Genomic DNA, 20,700 nt, shown 5'->3' with positions numbered 1-20,700 from the left:
CTTGATTTGTATCCACTGCTAGCAACAATTCAGGTGGAATGACATGTAAGGCAAGCAATGCTTCTACCTAGTTTGGGTAGCTGCCTTTTACTCTTGCATACAATCTAGGTACAGTATACTGTAGGTGTGTTCAAAAGTTTAGTCTGGATTTGCAATTAATTTAAGCAAATGCACTAGATTTAAGAAATTAATGATCTTGTGCAAGTGTGTGCTAACTTCAAATGTGTTGAGATAAGACACATTAAATCAGAATTTATTTTACCAGGGTGGGTTTAGCTTTAGCTTTCTCATCTATATTTTAATGGTCTTCTTGTGGCTTACTCTGGAGCAGGCTTGAAGTTGTATGTGGGCGCTGACACACACCTATTTGCAAAAATGTAGACTGCAGCACCTTATGAAGAGACCGATCACATGAAAAAGCCATCTAATGCAATTTTTTTAAAGAATCATGGAAAAGTCTTTTAAATTACATCATTTTCTGGAGATGGTTCCTACAATATTTAAAAAAGTCTTTCAAAACATGATTCTAGCAAATCGTCACTCATTTTCACATAATGATGCTACCACATTATTTATAGAAACATCCTCATTTACCCTACTGTACTAATAATAAATAATGTTTTGTTTTGGACTCAACCGGTCATTCTTTAGATCTCTGTTATAATGGTCTATAAAAAGCTTAATTTGTTATTAGTGATATTATATAAAATGATGAAATACTGTTACCCTAGGCTGGGGTATGACTCGGGCTATGCTCAGGATTAGGATTTTGTTCCTAAGATCCATTTCATGTACAGTAGACATTTTTTATTGTCACATTATGTCTCCTTTAATGCTTTGTAATAAATATTTTCAATTTTAAAAGGGCTTTCAGAAAAACTTTATTTATTAAACAATTTAAGTTGGGGTTCAAGAATTCAAGTTCTATGTCATTATAATGCAAGATTTGGTCTGAGCAAAACAAAATATGAATGGTAAAAACAAATTTAGCTATTTTATATGGTCATTTGTAAAATTACATTTCCAGCAGAAAGATATTTTTGTGCACGACATATTTATATTACAAAAAATACACTGTCAAATTGTGTACATTGCAGTGTTAAACTCTTTAGCTCTAAGAGATCTTTATTTTGAAAAATCTACTTTATTTTTACACAGCTTTCATTAACAAAGTAACTAGGAAATGTTCCAGTAGTCCCAAAGTACTCAGTTTAAAGAATTCTGAAATGTAGGTGTCATTAGCTGTAATTGTTACAAACTTTAGTATTTGGGATTTTAACTATTTAGTTACTTTTAATTTATCTTTCATTTCAATCTATAGTAATGATGCAGAAATTATGTAATTAAACAGAGCATTTATTTTCTGTGCCTGACTAGGGACTTTTGTAAGAAAAATGAACATATAAAAGCATATACATGGGTTCCCAAGTGGCTCAACCAGTAAAGAAGCTAGTTCCCAATGCAGGGTCGGCTCTGTGATTGACAGGTTATGAGCTGGAGTCTTGGTTGTGTGACCAGCCAACTATGACTGGAAGTCCTGAAGTGACAGATCCCACTGGCACAGCCCCTCCAGGCTCTGTTCTCTACGCAGAACAGAGGCTCCTATGGCCTCTGAGATATCTTCGGGCTTGCAGTGACATTACAAAGAAATGTGCCTCCCCTGTAATCAGTGTGAATCGCCAGCCCCAGTGGAGCCTGTGGCGGGTTTGGCGCTAGGCAGGACAGGCTAGTCCATCACGGGGCTCACACATGCAAAAGCACAGGATCAATTTAGAGACACCAGTTAGCCTAGCCAGCATGTCCATGAGGAGGATGAATCCTAATCCCTGACAGAAACACTGTGTGGAATCAGGGAGAGGTCCACCCAGAAGGTATCCAAGGCCAGAACTGAACTCAAGGGCTAAGAACCACGAGGCAGTAGCAATAAGCACCATGCCTTCAAAAAAAATAATGTCTGAATCTCAATTTCAGATCGAAAAATTGAAAGTATATGGTGACTAGTATCACAATGTCATCAGTTGTCTTGTTTAATGAATGTGTCCCAAGAGAAAAGACATACAAAACTAATATATAACATTGAAAGTTCAATTACTTCCATGGACTACAGCATCAATACACAATCCAAGAGCGACAACAGGAACACATTGAGAAGAAGCAGAAAGAAAAGACACAAATCAACACACCTGGAAAAGAGGTCCAATATCAACATCAAATCCCAAGTCAGCAAAGCCCGTGGCAATGACCTTGGCTCCTCGGTCATGGCCATCTTGACCCATTTTAGCAACTAATAAGCGTGGATTTCGTCCCTCCTGCTCTCTGAAGAATAAAACTCTGCAAGCAAGAATGTATTTATATAAATGTATTTATATACACATTGTTGTACAATAATGTACAGATTTGCACAGAAAGATTTGTTTTTCATAAACTTGAACATGATAGCGCTTCTCAAAGATTTCCAAGACATTTTTCTAAACTTAGATTTCATCTAAGATTTCTTCATACGAAAGACATAAAATTAGTACTGTATGTTCATTGAGAGCAAAAATTATTGATGTGATTTTAAAGTTACTTAGTAAGGATGTTAAAAAACTGCTCACAACTATGTATGTTAATGTTAAATGTATGTACTATGTTAAATACCAACTACAGAAAATTATTTTGTAAATATACGATACTACAGTTTTGTTTGAAGAGGAATTTAGTGTAACTTCATAACGTGGAGAAATTAATAGTTTAAACAACTGGCTGGCCTTCACTATGCTCAAATCAAATGCTTTCACCATTTACATAAATTGATAACTTGAATAGATTTTGTTTTGAAACACAAAAACATGAAGAACTGAAAAAAACATTAGAATACACAATGCTGATATTTTTGACTTTCTTTAGAGTTTAGCATAAAGAATTGTATTTTAATATTTAAAGTATAATTAAGGAGAATCAGAATAACTGCTCTCTTGAGACACAAAGGTTTCTTTGATTTTAAAAATTGTTACTCTAAATTGTTTTGGGCTTAGTGCTTATGAAATAATAAGAGTAATAAAAGTTCATTTACAAAAGCAGCGGTGAAAAATAGATGCACATTGGCATTCATATACAAAATAGGTAAAAATACAAATAAGTAAGATTTTAAAATATTTTTAAATATGGTTAGCTACAGTACGGCAAAGAAAAAAAACTTTCAAGAGTGTCCTCCAGTTTCGAGATTTAGGTCTAATTATACACTAGCCATGATGAAGTGATATTCAGAGAACTCTAGTCACAAGCTTAAACTGATTACCATGCAAGATCTGAAGGTACAAAAGGTCTTATAGATAAAAGTGTCTTTCTATTAAAATAATTAAAATTGAAACAGAACTGGAAAGTAAATAAATCCCTGCTGATGAGATGACTTTTCATTATTCTCTGTCATATGGAACAGTTATGATATTTATCAGTCAGCTTTAGAGAGGAGCATAAATTGAAAATATAGCTACAAAAATCTGGGCTCAAAGTGGACCTACATTCATTTTTTTATGTCAGAGATCACAAGAAGAAAATTCTGATAAATCACATAACAATATTCATCAGCCTATAGGGGGTCTCTGCAAAGAGTTGCAAGAATGTTTTCTAATGCCTTTCTGAAATCAGAAAGTTCAATGGTCGTGGGCAAGACTCTTTTACATCAGAGCAGCATATGATATATATATTATATGCTCTGGTATTAAAATGTTTATATCTGTGTTACGATGGTAACTATAACCCACTTAATATAGAGCTATAAGCTAATTTTGCATTTGACAGCAAATAAAGATCAAGGTCTCACTAAGTTGCCAAATCATGTGACCAGTCAGCTTCAGCTGTGAATCTTAAGTACCACAGGTGTCTATCCCTCTGTGATGATTTTATTGTAAATGTATGTCAGAACATATGCAAATATATAGATATGAAGAACGTCTGGAACTTGGTTGGCTCGTGGAAAACATTTTCAAAAGTAATATATTGTGTTTTGTGCTAGATTACATATACCAGGGAATTTCTTTCCAATCAACCAAGCAGTTGAAGCCGATTTACTTTTTCCCACAAATCCAATATGGCAGCCAACCATGTGGTTAATCCACCTGTCCTTTGCAACCCTAAAGACAGCCTAAAATCTAAATCTCAGACATGTGTTAGCAGCACACTTCCTGAAATATAAATATCCCATCACATATTGTAATTGGCTTCACATAAGCAGCTTTTTAAAATCCCCAAAATTGCAAGAAAAACAATATCCACCAGTGTTATTTGGCTAAGAATGTTTTTAAGAAATAGTACAGGGATATGGATCATAAATTTAAAATAAATAATGAGAATAAAAATATCTGAACAGCAATAATAATAGATAATAGTAACCTAGAAACCTAGTTTTTGGTTTGTGAAATGTTGAATCACTAATTGTAATGTTCTACAGCTGTGTTCACCTCTGTTGTCCCTCTTAACTAATGCCTTCTGAACTCAGCTAGGCAAATACAAATGGTCTCTTTAGGATTTTTAACTGACCTCTTTTTGAACAAGGCTACAGACTTGCACATTTCTGAAACCTCTTAGACAAGGAATTACCTCACAGAAGGTTGCTAAATGACACATGTTATCTGTTCTAAAAGCATTGATGGACTGAAGGCCCAATGGGATTTTCAAGTTAGCATGAGCTTTCTTCAGAAATTCAGGAGGCCAAAGCCCTTGAATTCCACATTAGAAATGAACACTGCATTTTTAAACTGAAACACTATTGAAAGGAAACACCAAATAGTTCTGATCATCATTAATTATCACATATCCTTGCATCACAACCTTACTTCAGATGCCAAGAATGTGTGTTATATGGTATTTCTACTTCTGCAAAGAAATTTTTTTTCCTGAAGCCTCATGAGACTAATAAAAACTTTCACAAATAATATGTTTTGTAAAAATATGCCAATGGGAATGTTCAAAGACAAGACAAGGCCATTAAGAATTCCAAGCCCTTTCACATCTTAAAAACCACACAGAGGAGTATTTAACATGTGTTTTAACACTGCTGAAGTCAAGACTAACTCGCTAACCCCCACTGTGTATTTAGCATGCTCTGTGCGACGGACAGCTGAGCCTCTGGAATCTGGACATGTTTCTGACAGCTTCTTTTTGTAAATAAGTCTTACCTGTTGTGAGCTTCCACAATCTCCTGGTTCTCTCCAAACTCATTCCTGTACGCTCCACTCACCATTCGGGTGCTGGCCTTGTGCTCTCCAAACACTCTCTTCATTGCATCTGTAATTTCACCTACTGAGCATCTGCAAATAACAAAAAAAACTATACTGTATACTTCTATTTTATGTACTTTGCCCATATAAAGGAATAAGTGCTTGTGCTGCATTAAAGCCTATCAAAGCCTAAAATACATTAGGGAAAAACTAGAATCACTCTGTTCAATTTAGTAATTAAACAATGGCTAAACCCCTTTAATCACAATCATTTCAAATAATCTGAATCAATCTCTATGTAGTCAGTACTTTGAGGTTGCTGCTATAATTATGCAATTATTAGAAAACCTTTTATGATAAACGCTAAAGCATAATTGATTGGAAGTTGGGTTTTATATAGGTCCATCTCTCTGTGTGCATGTGTCAGATTTTAATTCGCTGGTGTAGGGGTTGCATAGAAGCACATAAAAGTGCACTTTCCTATAATGTTCTGCATTCATGCATTTTCAAAGTGCTTTTACAATCTGAGCACAACCCAAGTCAGTCTCTGCTATTACCATAAATGGTGGTTTAGAGACGCCTTAGGACCCACATGTATTTAAAATTTACATTTTGGTCTTGCATACAGATTTCCATATACCTGTATGAGACAACAGTATACCCTACACATCTTAAATGTAGATAACACTCCTTCTGTTTTTATCCTTCCTTAAACACAGCCGTAACATGAATACATGTGTAGGTGTAAGGGAATATTTAACACATCTGTCAGTGAGTCAATCATATCAATCGTAACACCTAAGCATCTCATCCAGAAAAGTTTTTTTTCCCCAGTTGGCAACAAAGAAATATTTGCTGATTGCTGTCACTTACCATAGGAGATTAAATTTTTAGCAGAAAATATGAGAAAGAATGTATATTAATGTGTTCATTTTTTCAGCAATATCTGTTATGATTTGAGTTAAATACTGTACATTTATTGTTCCATACATTAATCTATCCCTGTATCTCTATAGCTGCTCACACTATAAGTGCAATCTTCTGATTGCTATGAACGTATTCTGTCTCTACAGCAATGTTTTAAGCGCACCTCAGCCAGACTCATCTAAACTTGTTCTGTTCATTCAAACCACGATCAGTCACAGCAGTGTGCATGGCCTTACAACTGTGATCACACGTGCTTATCCGAATTTCAGTCGCGTCATCTTCAGTTTTAATGACGGAACATGTACAACAACTTTACAGGTGACAAACAAGTAAAAAGGTGGATCCACAGTCCTAACCAGGTCACTATAAATGCTTGCTTAACAAAAGACATTTTTTAATTAGTACCTAGAATGTAAAAAACTCACTATAAGACAGCAAGTGAAAATGCTCACAACTGAGCTTACAGTTCCTTGATTTATTTATATTACAGCATAGCGGGTGTTTTCCTTTGAGCATTTCACAAATGTGATTTCTCTAAAACTGAAAGGTGAAGCATAAACTAAATAAATTACAGAAATTAGAATGGGTTATGGATTGATGTCTAACAGGAAATGAAAAGATAAAATGATCTATTGTGTATTTGTTCATAATCCCTTGTCTTCCATCCAGATTTACAGTGTGAAGAATATTTAATGTATTAATAATTAATGAATAAAGTGAGAGAGATAGGCTCCTTCAATTACTGTGGTCATTTTAGAGAGCTCATGCAATAATGGCTCACTGTGCTGCAAATTGTTTAGTAAAACAAATTTTCAAGGCAAGTATCGTGATTTTTGCTAATTAAGAATTTTACCACAGTCTACCTAACCTACTCTCTGAAATATCAGTTTCCGTTTAGGATTCGAATTTATCTGGTCTCTAGTTCAATCTCTAACCTCAGAACAAATTTTGAATAACACTTCATAACACAGACACCTTGGAAACCCAGTATCTCAGAGATGTGTTGTAAATCTCTCTCAGACCGTAGTGTATTCTTGTTTGTGCCTCAAGTAATAACATCCCATGACAAGTAGGTGTCAAAATTATATGAAAGGTTTTTTTTAAAAATCTGCTTGGAGGAGCACTTTCCAAGCAATGATGCAGTAAGAGCACCACCACTATGACTATGCATATGTGTGAAAACTCTGAATCTTGACACAAGTGTATCAAAAGATCCTGTGAACTGTAAAATTCAGAGAACCAGTACATTGATTTTTCTACGCACTATGGCTTACCACAGCAATTTGATTTTAAAGGTGTCTTGAAGTCTTTCAGCGTGCAAGCAATGGTATTTGTTTAAGTACAAACAGAATCCTAATTTATAATGATTTTGTCTACAAAAATAAGATATTATACTCAACATTAAAAGAAACACCGCTGATTCACATTTGTCATTGGAAGGGTTGTTTAAAAGCAGATCAACTACGAACATTTGAAGTCAGTAGTGTGTGTGGTCACCGCTGGAAGCAATACAAGCTGTGTATCTTTGCACCAGATTGCAGGTGCTGTCTTGTGGAATTCCGTCACATCCTACTGGTGATGTATAGACAAGCATAAGCCTGTTTACTGTTCATAAGCCATACAGTACATCAGCCAATCTCATTCCAAAATTCTTCAATGAGTCTTCAGTCTGGCAAGAGAATGAGGTGTACGATGCATGATACATGAGGAAGGTGAGGTTTTTCTGCTAGAACGAAGCCACATCAGAAAAAGCCTGCAGGAAGGGCAACCAACATAGACCTAGAATTTGATCAATGCAATTGATTAATCATTACAAGTGGAGATGTCTGACCATCTGTCCTGTTCTGGTCAGGACCTCTTTCCTGACCATCACACTTGGAGCTCCCATTTCAATTGATGGGTCAGTGTGTTATTAGCTTGTTATTCTGCACATTTGTGCTCCAGTGCTGGAGTCACTCTGAAGTGGCTAAATCCTGACTCCAACATACAGATGCAGTCATCTAGAATGCACATTAAACCTCGCATTAGGAAAAATCACACTGCAGTCTGGTTCGGTTTGCTGCTGATAATCACATTTCTTGAAAATACAACATATTTTATACTTAGCCTAGCTACCATTTTAAAATGTATCATGGCTATGCAGTATTTGTTTTCTGAATGAATGGAGCCTGGATCGGACCTTGGTTTTTTAATGTACCTGGTATCACGGAAAGTCTCAGAAAACAATTAATTTCACGGAGTTACTATAAACTAATCAAAACAACTTGAACTAAGTTTATAGTAAACAGCTATAGAAAACTGTTCTACGTAGTTAAAGAACACTTTTAATGCACATAAAACGGGTGTTTTTCTTCCTCACTTTCTCTTACCACTAGGACACACAAGTGTTTTCTTGCAGGGATTCATTTCCTGAGTTTCTGTCTGTCTGTCTCTCTATAGTCATGATTCAGACACCTACTGCAAAGTGCTGTGAGATGCTACTTTTAAAGGCACTATATAAAATAAAGTTTATTTTTATATTTCTTCTTCGTTGTTTTTTAAATTGACACATCTACAAAGTATTCTAACATGCTAGTTATTTTTTTTAATGAAGAGCAACTGCTTCCTAATATCTCCCTTTTTAAGGCTAAAACAGCACCTATTGCAGTTACATTCATATAAACCAGAAATGTGAATAAAAGGGGGGAAATACATTTTCTAAAATAATTTTTAATTTTTAAATATATTTAAAGAATCTATTTAAAACAAACCAGGTAGTGTCTGCTTCACAGCATGTAGTTTTTAATTTGGTGTTGGAGCAAACTACATGTCCCGACATACCACACATGAAGTAATATCCACAGATATCCATACTGTACATCAACTACAGCCTCACTCTTGCAGATTGCCTTCATCTAGGTACCATTATTACAATGCAACTTACCGGACTCAAAAAAGTCACTACTCAAAATTTTTATTTCAGTCTTGCCTCTTTTTTTACATGTTTATTTGCTTTTAAATGTAATTAAAGCCACTACATATATATTTTTTTTAATTAAAAACTAAAATAAAATTATCTGTGTTCTAGTAACTATTTATATACAATTACTAATAATTCTGCATACTGTATATAATTTTAAAAAATGATAATTCTATTAGAGTTATGCAGTATTGTGACTATCTCATTTGGAGTTGTGGTAGCAACATTGTTACATCCTGTCTCTAGTAATTATTGCATTTAATTAAATTGCTTGTCGCAAGTATGCATATAGTATGATTAGCGCACTAAAGAACAAATGTTTATTAACATTTGACTACCACACACAGGTGTGGTACTTTAAGGATTCATTAAACTACCTGGCAGTTTAAGAGAATAGTGCAGTCCAACATCAGGTTATTCAAATAAATTAAGAAAGTCGTGACACTCCTTTTCATGATACCACAGTGCCTACGTTTTGAAATGATCCTAGAGATCAAATAATCTCTAAACTACTTAATTGAACAAATCACCAGCTTAAAATGGTCAAACCCTGAACAAAAATGTTGATGATTGATTTGTCGCCTATATAACCTGTCAAAGTGCACTGCTCCAGGACCAGGCCTGGCCACTGAAATAGTTACTCAGTTGCAGACAAAATGGTTTCAAGCAATTAATCTGTATAAAAAATGGAACAATTTGGTTGCGCATGCACCTGGAAGAAGCCTTTGAACTTCACTAACCTTGCTCTGGCCGCCTCCACAGCAAGAGCCAGCAGGTTCCCATCTCTGGTCCTGGCACACTCCTCAATGGCAGCCAGACACTTCTCAGCAGCCTCTTGGTTCCTGCTTGATTTTACCTACAGATGACAGGCAAGGCAACACAGGTTGGTTTCAAGTTTACACAGTTTTAGACAATGACCACTGACACACTTCATTATACAGCAAACCTCCTCACCGCACGAGTCGTATCAGTGATAACACATGACCTAACCCATGCAAAGTTCTATATTAGCCTCAATATAGAGAGAGAAAATCTTCTCTCCGCTCCCAGACAATTTGACATGATGGTGCTCAGCAAATTATGCACTACCACTTGGCAATTCTCACCCACAATCTGCTAATAACATAGCCCAATGTTGTAAAGTCTGAACTATTGTACTTAGTAAATGCCCTTCTTGGTTAAACCACTGGAGCCCACTACCCGACATACTTTCTAACAAACAGTACATTGATTTACATCTTTGGACTCTAGCATGGCCTTCTTGGTAAGCCATTTTGCTACCTTGTCTAACCATGGGTTGAAAAATAAGATTTCATATGCCCTGAAAATCGTTCGACACAGCAATAAGAACAATTCCGGATTTAAGACGTATGATGTTTGCAGAGAGATTCAGAAGCTGAACGTAGTTGTTCTTGAACAGTAAGAATTCAATATACTGTACATATTCAAAAAGGTGTTGAACAATTCAGCTGATCTGACTGCTTCAGCAGCAACAGGAACAAATATCCAAGAACACAAGTGAAAATAAAAAAGGTGTGCATTTTAGCTCTGCTAAAAACCTGCATGCTCTCCTTCACACAGGTTTTAAAATGTATTTACTGTTCCTATACATTGTATAGAAATTGGCTTGGACTTTTTATACATAATTTAGCAAAACTGGCACAGTTGTTTAATTCCAAGAAAGCATCTTTGAATTTATCCATTTAATACTGGCCAATAAGTCACCACAGTTCAAACAACCAAATGACGACTTCCTTTTTTTAACATTAAACATTTATAAATTTGTATTTTTTTAAAGTAATGGACTCTCGTATTAATTATTTTTCATTTGTTTCTAAGTAATTTAAGGCACATTAAGTAGAGGTGAAAGCCTTCAATGTGCTTAAGTGGGTACGGTGAACACTCTATACTTAGTTAAAAAAAACAGATTTCTCTTTATTATTTCTCTGTTTTGCTGACCCTTGATGTCTTTTGATGTGTGTAGTTTAAATGAAAGTGAAGTGACCTTTCAGCGAAAGCAAAGTGGATGTTCTTCACCCCACAACCTGAAGCACAGGGGCCTGGAGGTCAGCAACGTTCATATCATGAAATGCTTAGCCATGGGATCAATTGCTTTGTGACCTATTCAGAAGTGATTACAGAGATGCCTGTCATTAAAGCACCTGAGGACGGAAAAATAATAAAATTGTAAATAGTGTACTTTCTCTGTGTTGGAAGTACCCTAGCCTTCCACAATACTATTTCATATGCATCATCAAACGTATTCCAAGAATGATAATGAAATCCTTATAGACAAGTGGATTTTTTTTATGCTCTGCAAACCACGTTTACCTCTGTCCATTATTATTCTTTAATGAGAAAACACATATTACATTAAGGCTTTAAACATTTTAAAGATATGAAACAAAACAGATAAAAGCCATGAAAATTAAGCATTTTGAAAATTTGGCATTTTTGGTAAGAAAGAAGGCACTGTGAGGTTCAGATCATAGGTGAGAGGTGAGGTGAGAGTGAGAGATGCTTGCTTTCAATATATTCAATGTTTCACATTCAGTACCTCATTTACTCAGCTGTTTCCATGTTTTTGTCCACCATCTGTAATTACTTTCCAATATTTCTCCTCCTAAGACTATGGAAGAGTTAACTATGAGCCGGGTGAATTAGCTAATTGAAGACATAGGGCTACATGACTAATTTGTCTGAAAATGAATATAACTCAAAAGTGATGGATCTACTGGCAGTGGTGAGCTGTCAGGGGCCTTAAGGATCTCTCCGTTGTCTCACACTGCAGTGCTGCAAACCTGAAATATTCACTCTTCCTTAGGCCCTTCACAAAACAAGCACGCACCTCTTACATGCCTTGGTTAGGGTCTGGCATGTATCATCTCTAGGTCATTCAACTTAAGCATCTGGTCATGTAACCAAAAACCAGCTGGTTACATGAAGCTTCTGAATTGTTAATCAGCACATCATAGGCTGAAAGAGGGACTGGTTGTAGATTTCACCCTGTCTTGACATCTTGACAGCCAGATGCATCTGGCTTGTCAATAGAGTAGGATTTTCCTGGGATTAAAGAACTGTCTTTTACTTGCTAAAAGAGCTCAACCTTTTCAATCCTGAACACAAAACACTACAAAATGCGCCTCTAATGATCGTACCTAGGTAAATATTCAAAATCCTTAAAAAAGGAGTTCTGGAAATAAATACCAAAAAATACTTTTTCTCTAATTTGTAAACCTGGAATGAACCGTGAGTCACAGGACAAATACTACCCGTCTTCTAGCTGGGTAGAAATCTTGAGCGGTGACGTAGACATGCAAGAAAAGTGTTACAAAGGGAAGGAAACAGAGAGGATGTGGACCAGATATAGCTGGGTTCCCAAGGGCTCTTCCCCATTCTAACATCCTTGTATTCTAACATCCTTGATCCCTACTCCTATCCCCTCCCATAAGTGCTGCAGGTGTTACAGAGTATCAGACACTGTTTTAAGAAGCTCACCTTCTTCAGCTTCTCAATCTGCTTGTTGCGCACTACGGTGTTGTCAATCGCCAGCACATCTACTGTCTCTTCCTTCTCCAGACGATAGCGGTTTACTCCCACAATGACTTCAGACCCTGCAAGCAAAGAGAGTGGCAGATTGATAGATCGGTTAAAATAGTTAAAAAAGGGAAAACAGATAAGACGGTTTATGTTGGAGCAAGCCCAAACAAAAATAAATCTAAACAGGGTTTGGCCTTTCTGTATAGAAACAGATATTAAAGAAAGGTGTGGTTGTGCCTCTTTAAGTTTAAATCTGCTACCTGTTCACTGCCCTTTACATAAATTTGACAAACATACCTACTGTACTCTGCCTTCATTTTTACATGAGAGAAGTTCAAATAAAAGTAGCGACACACCAAAGGCAACATATACAGTATGTTGCAACCTTTGATTCACACCCTGTTTTTTGACCCAAAAAGGCTTGAAAGTATTAATTACTTCTCATTCAAAAATGGTTAATGTAAAGTTAAAGAAGAAGGCAGTTTAAGTCAAATTTAATAGAAGAAATTCATAACCTTCAAGAAGGGTCTTTTCAAAGGTGGTACAAAAGGTCAACCAGGATAAAAAAAAAGTTTAAAGGTTATTTTCTTTATCATGGTCAATCCTACAAAAAATATTATTCCTTTGTTTTCATATACCTTCAGACTTTGGTAAAATGTTGCATCTGGGATCATGGCTTATATCCTCAAGAAACTCGTCTACTTCAGCGGTACGAAGCACGTGAACCACAGATCAACATGCCTCGCAAACAGGGACTCTGAAGACTAACTCAAAAGTGACTGGCATTTCAGAAAACAGATCAAAATCTTTAACCCAAGAAGAAAACAATAATGGCAGAGCCATGCTGTGAACATAAGCAGATCTATAGAGAAAGTGCTAAAGATCGCAGTATGTAAGGTAAGAAGGTCTGTGAGCAGGGTGAAGCAATGATGGTGTTTGGACAGAAGCATTTGCACATTTAAACTGTTCGACAAGGAACACAAATTTGACATAGAACATAAAATAAAATCTGGAAAGCGAGACAAAGAAATACATAAGGCCGAGATGTGGTCGCAAGATATTTAAATGCACCTTTTAAAAGCTGTTCTTACAGCAGCTTGAAATCAGAAGCAGACTACGGCTTTAAAGAGGTGGAGGGCAGGTTTCACAGATGTATTTTTAAAAAAGTTCACAGAAGAGTCAGCATACCAGCATTTTTTTTTTTTACAGGATTTAAGGTGGTACTGCAATCCTTACCAAGAGCAAATGGGTGGGTGGGACTGGATGAATGAACTTAACCAGGCTTTAGTGTGAAGGTAAAAGCACAAAAACTGTCTGTCAGTAAAGGAAATGACAATTCCTCTGGGGCTTAAACCAGAAACAGAGTAACTGTGCACCACAATTACTGTGAATACTGCAGATGCATGACCAGTGGATTATATTACCCACTTAAAGGCGGATTCGGTATTTTATTTGATTTGGTATCTGCTCAGGCTGGACTGTCTTCATTTAACTTGTGTGCTCAGATGTGTAATTGCGTTATACTTATCGATAAAGATAACAAAAACACAAAAACAGGAAAAACAAATTACTCGAGGTCATCACACTGCTCTACCTCTGTCTATTTAAAAACAGCATGGAGTAGTACTTAGGGCTCATGACTCATAACTGGAAAGTTGTGGGTTAAAATCCTGGGTGGAAAAATGCAGTGGTACCCTTGAGCAAGGTATTTCTCCCAGCTCTACAGACGGGTACAAATTAAGTCATTTTGGATAAAAGCATCAGCCAAATAATATTTTAAAAAATAGTTAGGCAATACTGCCCTCTAGTGTCAACTCAAATCTAGATGCTTGATATGCAAAATGCTTAAGAGAGCGTAATTATTTCGAACATATTGTATTAAAAATTCAACTTGCTGCCCCTCAGAAATACAAAATACATATAAGGCATATTTCAGTGTTTCTCCATCCACTGAGAATGGGTCAAGACTGGCTCAGCTGGTTAGGAGCACTGGCGCAGAGCACAGGTCGAGCCCTACAGCCCAGACAACATTGGTTCCAGTCTCAGCTAGCCTAAACCAGGATTCCGTAAGCAGTCATGCACAATAGGCTCAACAGCTGGAAACAGGTGAACTTCAGACTGCAAACCCTCGGCTCACAACTGAACAGGTCTTTCGAACTTTCAGGCGTCAGTGGGTTTGAAGCATTGTCAGTGAAAGGTGCATTGCTCTTCTGGCAACCTGTACGTAAGGGATTTGTAGCAAGAAGAAATAAAGGAAGGGTCTAAAAAAGTCATTCTGATAGGGAAATAATGTGAGGAGGGAGATAAAAAGATTTTCTTTACAAAATTAATACACCTTAATACTTAACTATAATATAACCTAACACTGCTTTCTGAAAGTACTGTAGAGTTCACTGAAATATGGACCATGGATTCAGATCACAAAGAAACTGCCTTTGAGTGACAAACAAAGGAAGAATAAACATTTCAAACGACTTTCAATGACTGAAACAATGTGATGTTTACCCTCCAAAGTCCACTTTGAAATAGTTACACAGTATCGAGTGTTACAGTCATGCGATACAAATTGCTGCCAAATGCCTATTGACAGTGTAAACACTGGTAAGCAAAAAGTAGAATAAAGGGGCCATAATTTCCTGATTTTATCCCATCAAAAGCCTTTGCTGTAAACCTCATAACCAGGACAAACTTACTAGCAAAATTTAAGAACAAATGACTTGTTCATTGCTCTTCCTGCTTATTACAAAGAATCGAGCCAGTCCTACACATTTGTACTAAATTGTTGCTTCGTTGCTTCAGTCATAAATATACAAAAGAGGGATCAATCTTCACACTGTGCAGCTACAATACTACACTTCAATACTTCCTTCTTTGTAATAAAAAACAGTACAAGGAGTATGTCACAAATATATTTCAAAAGACTCAATCAAAATAGTTCATTCCATTCTTAATCAGGTAGAGCTCTGCAAGAAGGCTCAGTAAATCCTGCTTTTGCCATCCTGCAAAATAGTGCAAAGGATACACTAGTGTTCTCTAATCTTACACCGGGGCTGGGAGCAAGGGTAACACTGTAAGATATTTCATGTAAAGAGAACATCTTGCGATATGGAAAAAAACTAGGAATTCACGCCTAACTCATCGTAACACCACAGAAGAACCAGTCTTGTTTTCTCTAATATTCCAAAGTTCTGCACAGATTCAGTCTAAAGAAAAAAAAAACAGTTTAACACAGACTGACAACAACAAGATCAATGCAGGTGGCTCAGAACTCCGGAGTCCTGTGTCTGATTTTGGACTGGGTTACCTTCTGTCCAGATGACCCAGCTGGGCATTTTCTCCCCATGTTCATGAGTGTTTGTCCCAGGTACTGCTATTCTTTGGTTTCCCCACACTTTACAAAGACACTGTAGATGGGATATCTGGTGTCTCCAAATTGTCTATGTGTGTTTGGGCTCCCCCTGGTGTTCCAACCAGGGTATAGTCCCAACTCCTGCGTGCTTCTGGGATAGGCTAGGGATTGTTGCAAACCTTAGCAGGAACCACTTCAAACTAATGCTGGGCCACAACATTACAGACTTGTGACTGAAATAACAGTTAATATTTTTTTTTCTTGATGTTCGGCATTCCCTGAAATCTGAGCCCCGGTGTGGAGACTGTAGTGTGGTACCTGAGTCAATCCGGGCCTGTCTGCGTGCAGCACACTCCTCAATGCGCAGTTTGGGGATGCCCTCAGCTACAGCTCGGGCCATGCCTCCCATCTCTTCAATCTCCTGTATGAACTGTGAGGAAGGTACATAAAGAAAGGCATTTATGAACCCTGGAATCCTGCGAGCATTGTTCTTACTTCAGCTCATATTTTGCTTTTTAAACAAAGTTTACCAAGTCAATCAAACTTTACTTCATGTGGAGTATTGTGAGGAAAGCATCCTTGACAAAATGCTGGACCATACTAGCACTATAAAGCACTACACATTCTAAAATGTATAAAATCTATGACAATATATAAAAGTACATAAAAATAGAAAAGTTACAATAATAACATCAGAAAAAGTACCAGCAAAACTAAGAAATCCAAAGCGCTATACATAAAAGTATATGAAGGTAACACCCATGCAAGTCCAGCGCCAAGCCCTAGTGCCAGCCATCTCTGAACAATGAAAATGCGTGCATTTTTACTCTAGACATGAACGAAGGAGGCGTAGGAATACTTGCAACACAAACAGGAAGGGAAATCCAGACAGTGGGAGTGAAAGAGCTAAAAGAACGACCACCAGGTATTTTGACTTTGGAATAGCTAAGAAACCCGAGTTCATTTGCATCTAAAGACATACTGCCAAAAGCAAAATGGAAATATATATTTCAATGGAGTTTTCACATCAGGATAACAGGGAAGGAATTAGGTGACATCTTCACATAATACATTTATTTTACAAGCATAAAGCAAGATATGATTCTGTGTTCTTTTATACTGAAAGTTTTTATGTGTGAATACCTGTTCCATTCTTTCTCATCTATCATTTCCCTCTGGCATTCTTGTCTTCTTTTCATCTTGTGGTAGCTCAATGACTTAAGGCCATCTCACCCTGCACATTACGCAATTTCTGAAACCCCCATTACTTGAAGTACTTGAATCTTGCAAACATTTACCATCAAGTCGAAGGTTTGTAGTCTGTGACTGGTGGTAGGGTCAGAGTTTTAATCTAACCATAGCCAGAGTTTCTTATAGTACATCATAAGTGAACGATACAGGTCTTAAACAAGATTGTTTGCTTCTGTTTATTTAAACTAAAATATTGAATGCAGATGTATTCACAGGTTTTACTGCAGTATATCAAAGCTGAGAGCAAAGATTCTTCACCAAGACCCGGAATATGAAAGTTCTGATGCAAAGCCTACCTTGAGAGCAGCATTGTAGACGTCATTGGTGAGAGACTCCATCATGTGGGAGCCCCCCCAAGGATCTGCCACTTTAGGGATGCCAGACTCTTCCTGGATTATAATCTGCGTATTGCGGGCAATGCGGGCACTTTTCACTGTTGGCAGACCCAGTGCCTCATCAAATGAGTTGGTGTGGAGTGACTGGGTACCGCCGAACACTGCTGCCATAGCCTCAATTACAGTGCGGATGATATTGTTATAAGGATCCTGAAATGAAATTAAACACACACGTGTTTATGTACAGGCTACACACTTTTATATTTGCATAACTAGAATTGCATTTCACTAAAATTAAGAAATAAATTAATTACATACAAGCACTAAAAAAGAAAATCTGCTTTGCAGTTCATTAAGAGTAGTATTTGATAAATAACAGTTCAGGCATGATGTTAATAAACTGTCAAGGGGAGGTGAAAACAGCAGCATCCACATTATTCACCTGTTCTGTAAGGGACCATCCTGACGTCTGACAGTGAGCTCTCAACAGGAGAGACTTAGAGTTGCTTGGCTGAAACTTCTCTTTAATTAAATTAGCCCAAAGGCGGCGTGCAGCTCTCATCTTGGCTATTTCCATATAGAAATTCATGCCAATTCCCCAGAAGAAAGATAATCTAAAAAAGAAATCAAAATACCGTTTCTTTACAAGGGCTCGGAAGAATTCAAGCTTCATCTTATCTCGCAATTACAAATGTTCAAACCCAAACCATCCGATTCACAGATTTAAAACTACTGAGGAGAAACAATTTCTAGGAAACAAAAAATGCTGCCATCACATTCTATAATTTGTCAACAGCAAGAGTGTTCAGTTTGACCTCTGCCTATTTTTTGTTATGAAATGGAGTCCATGCATATAACATTGGAATTTGCACAATGATGTGCTTACCAATGAAGAAGTCGATTTAGTCTTTAGCAGGAAATCAGCAAAAAAGTATAAAATTCCAGCTTAATTGCACCTACGTGCTCACGAAAATAATGTAAGCAGATCCACATTCAAGTCATTCCAATGATTTTGCACTAAATACTGCACCATATCTCTATTTTTGTGCATATAAATTTAATCAAAGACTAACAATACCTAAAAAATAATCACCACTTTTCTCTGGCCTAATCTACTGTAATGATACCTAAAACAACCTTCCACACAGAAGAAATACATTAGTGGCCCAAATTTGCTTACCTTGGAGCAAATTCATCTATACTCAGGCCAGCCTTCAGGCCAGTCCTGCAGTATTCCAAGCCATTGGCCAAAGTGTAAGCTAACTCAAGAATAGCGTCAGCTCCAGCCTCTTGTAAGTGATACCCACTGATGGAAATCGAGTTGAATTTGGGCATGTGCTGTTCAAGAAAAAACATAATTTATCCATCCATATTCTAACCGCTTTATCCAATACAGGGTCACGGGAGAGCCAGAGCCTACCGTGGCAAGCAACGGGAGCAAGGCAGAACACACTCTGGACGGGACCGAGGCCGGTCCATCACAGGGCACAGACACAAACATGCACACACTCACACCAGTGCCAACTTTCCCAATAGCCAATTAACCTATCGGACAATGGGAAAGTTACTGAAAATCACAATGAAAGCTTCAGTTCAGGACATAAGACTTTGGTGGTCTGTACATCTTAGTTTAATAAGTACAGAACTTCATATTTAGAAAATTGTGCAACATGCACCAAACAATGTAAGACATTCACATAGGACACTGGAGATGCTGAACCTATGAAAAAGATAAGATGCTCATTACCTTGGACGTGTATGCAAAGATATCGGCTATGGCGTGCATGGAAGGCTCGGGGGGGAAAATGTAAGTGTTGCGGACCATGAACTCCTTCAGGATATCATTCTGGATGGTTCCCGTCAGTTTCTCTGGTGGGACGCCCTGCTCCTCTCCAGTCACGATGAACATCGCCAGGATGGGAATCACCGCTCCATTCATCGTCATGGAGACAGACATCTTCTCCAAGGGAATCCCGTCAAACAGCATCTTGGTGTCTTCCACAGTGTCGATGGCAACACCAGCCATGCCAACGTCCCCACGCACTCGGGGGTTGTCGGAGTCATAGCCTCGGTGAGTAGGCAAGTCGAATGCCACCGAGAGCCCCTGCTGTCCAGCTGTAAAACAGTCAAGCTACTGTATTTTAAATAACTGCAATCCCTCTTTCTCAGACCAGTTTTTAAATCTGGGCAACAAAATAATCACAAAATTTTACAAATTCCAAATCAAGCACAAAATCGGGAACTTTGTGAAAGTACTGTATGGTTGCGCATGTTGTTTCAAACTGCTGGTCTCGCCACAGGCGAGAGCGAGAGTTTGCACGAACTGCAACATGAAGCTGCCCTTCCTGCTCACTAGTCACTGTAATGACGAATGTAATGCGATGTACTAGCAAATAAGTACAGGTTGTGCAGCAGACACTTCACTGTCGAAATGTCCCAATGCTCCAAATGTGATCTGCATGCAGAGATAACAGGTGAGTTGTATTTGCCAGAAAAAACATCTCAAAGTCGAGAGTAATATGTCTTTTGGATTTAAAGAGATATTCACAAGCCTGCCTTGTTTACAATCCAATAGGGCCACTTCGCTTCACCGGAAGTTTGGTTGCATTGTTCTGAATTGCAGAATATGGTGCTGCACATACTGTACCTGGAAATTTAGTCTATATTGTGGTGTAAATTGGAGGTTTTACACATTACTGTGCACATCCTCCTTTCATTGTGGTTTACACTCACCAAAGACGATTCTAACTCCAAAATATAAAAATAGCATTGAAGTTCCCCTTTAACATTATGATCAGTGTGCTTTGGGATTCTTACATCGAATACATAACAATAACTCTCTGTAAGGAATTCATAATAGAGTTCATTTTACCCCCAGATACATTTTCCTTTATGGATATGTTTTCACAAAATCTTATTACTGTAGCTCAAATGGCTACACCCATCACCTCTACAATGTAAATAATTCTAAATGCCCTTTGGCAGGCCAGAGTAGAAGGGATGCAGTGCACTGTGAATACCTTTATTCCAGATACTATCACATGACATACTGTAAATATTTGCATAATAAATCTTTCAAAAATTTCAGTCAGAATACACAGTGTATCTAACTGATGGGAAACAGTTTACTTTCTCATG

At 37.3% G+C, this 20,700-nt stretch overlaps 1 protein-coding gene across 2 annotated transcripts in view; it reads right to left on the bottom strand.

Annotated features, from left to right (window-relative positions):
* Positions 1-20,700, bottom strand: part of mmut (methylmalonyl CoA mutase) — a 31,375-nt gene that overhangs the window by 9,319 nt on the left and 1,356 nt on the right. The window contains exons 3-11 of one of the 2 annotated variants that reach the window (XR_016086093.1): positions 19,310-19,677; positions 18,743-18,900; positions 18,005-18,176; positions 17,524-17,772; positions 16,295-16,406; positions 12,586-12,701; positions 9,828-9,943; positions 5,222-5,291; positions 2,184-2,331 (exon numbers count right to left, since the gene is read on the bottom strand). Coding sequence is in view for 1 of the 2 variants with exons in the window: in XM_088905922.1 (XP_088762048.1) it covers positions 2,184-2,331; positions 5,160-5,291; positions 9,828-9,943; positions 12,586-12,701; positions 16,295-16,406; positions 17,524-17,772; positions 18,005-18,176; positions 18,743-18,900; positions 19,310-19,677 (1,571 nt within the window). In the remaining variant the exon portion in view is untranslated. Of the gene's footprint in view, positions 1-2,183; positions 2,332-5,159; positions 5,292-9,827; positions 9,944-12,585; positions 12,702-16,294; positions 16,407-17,523; positions 17,773-18,004; positions 18,177-18,742; positions 18,901-19,309; positions 19,678-20,700 lie in introns of both variants that reach the window. The other variant, XM_088905922.1, reaches the window with a different exon arrangement.

Source organism: Atractosteus spatula, chromosome 2 (genome assembly GCF_055471065.1).
Source record: "Atractosteus spatula isolate fAtrSpa1 chromosome 2, fAtrSpa1.hap1, whole genome shotgun sequence".
In the NCBI taxonomy this organism is placed as follows: Eukaryota; Metazoa; Chordata; class Actinopteri; order Semionotiformes; family Lepisosteidae; genus Atractosteus; species Atractosteus spatula.
The sequence above is the reverse complement of the archived record's forward strand: the minus strand, read 5'-3'. Positions and strand labels throughout refer to the sequence as shown.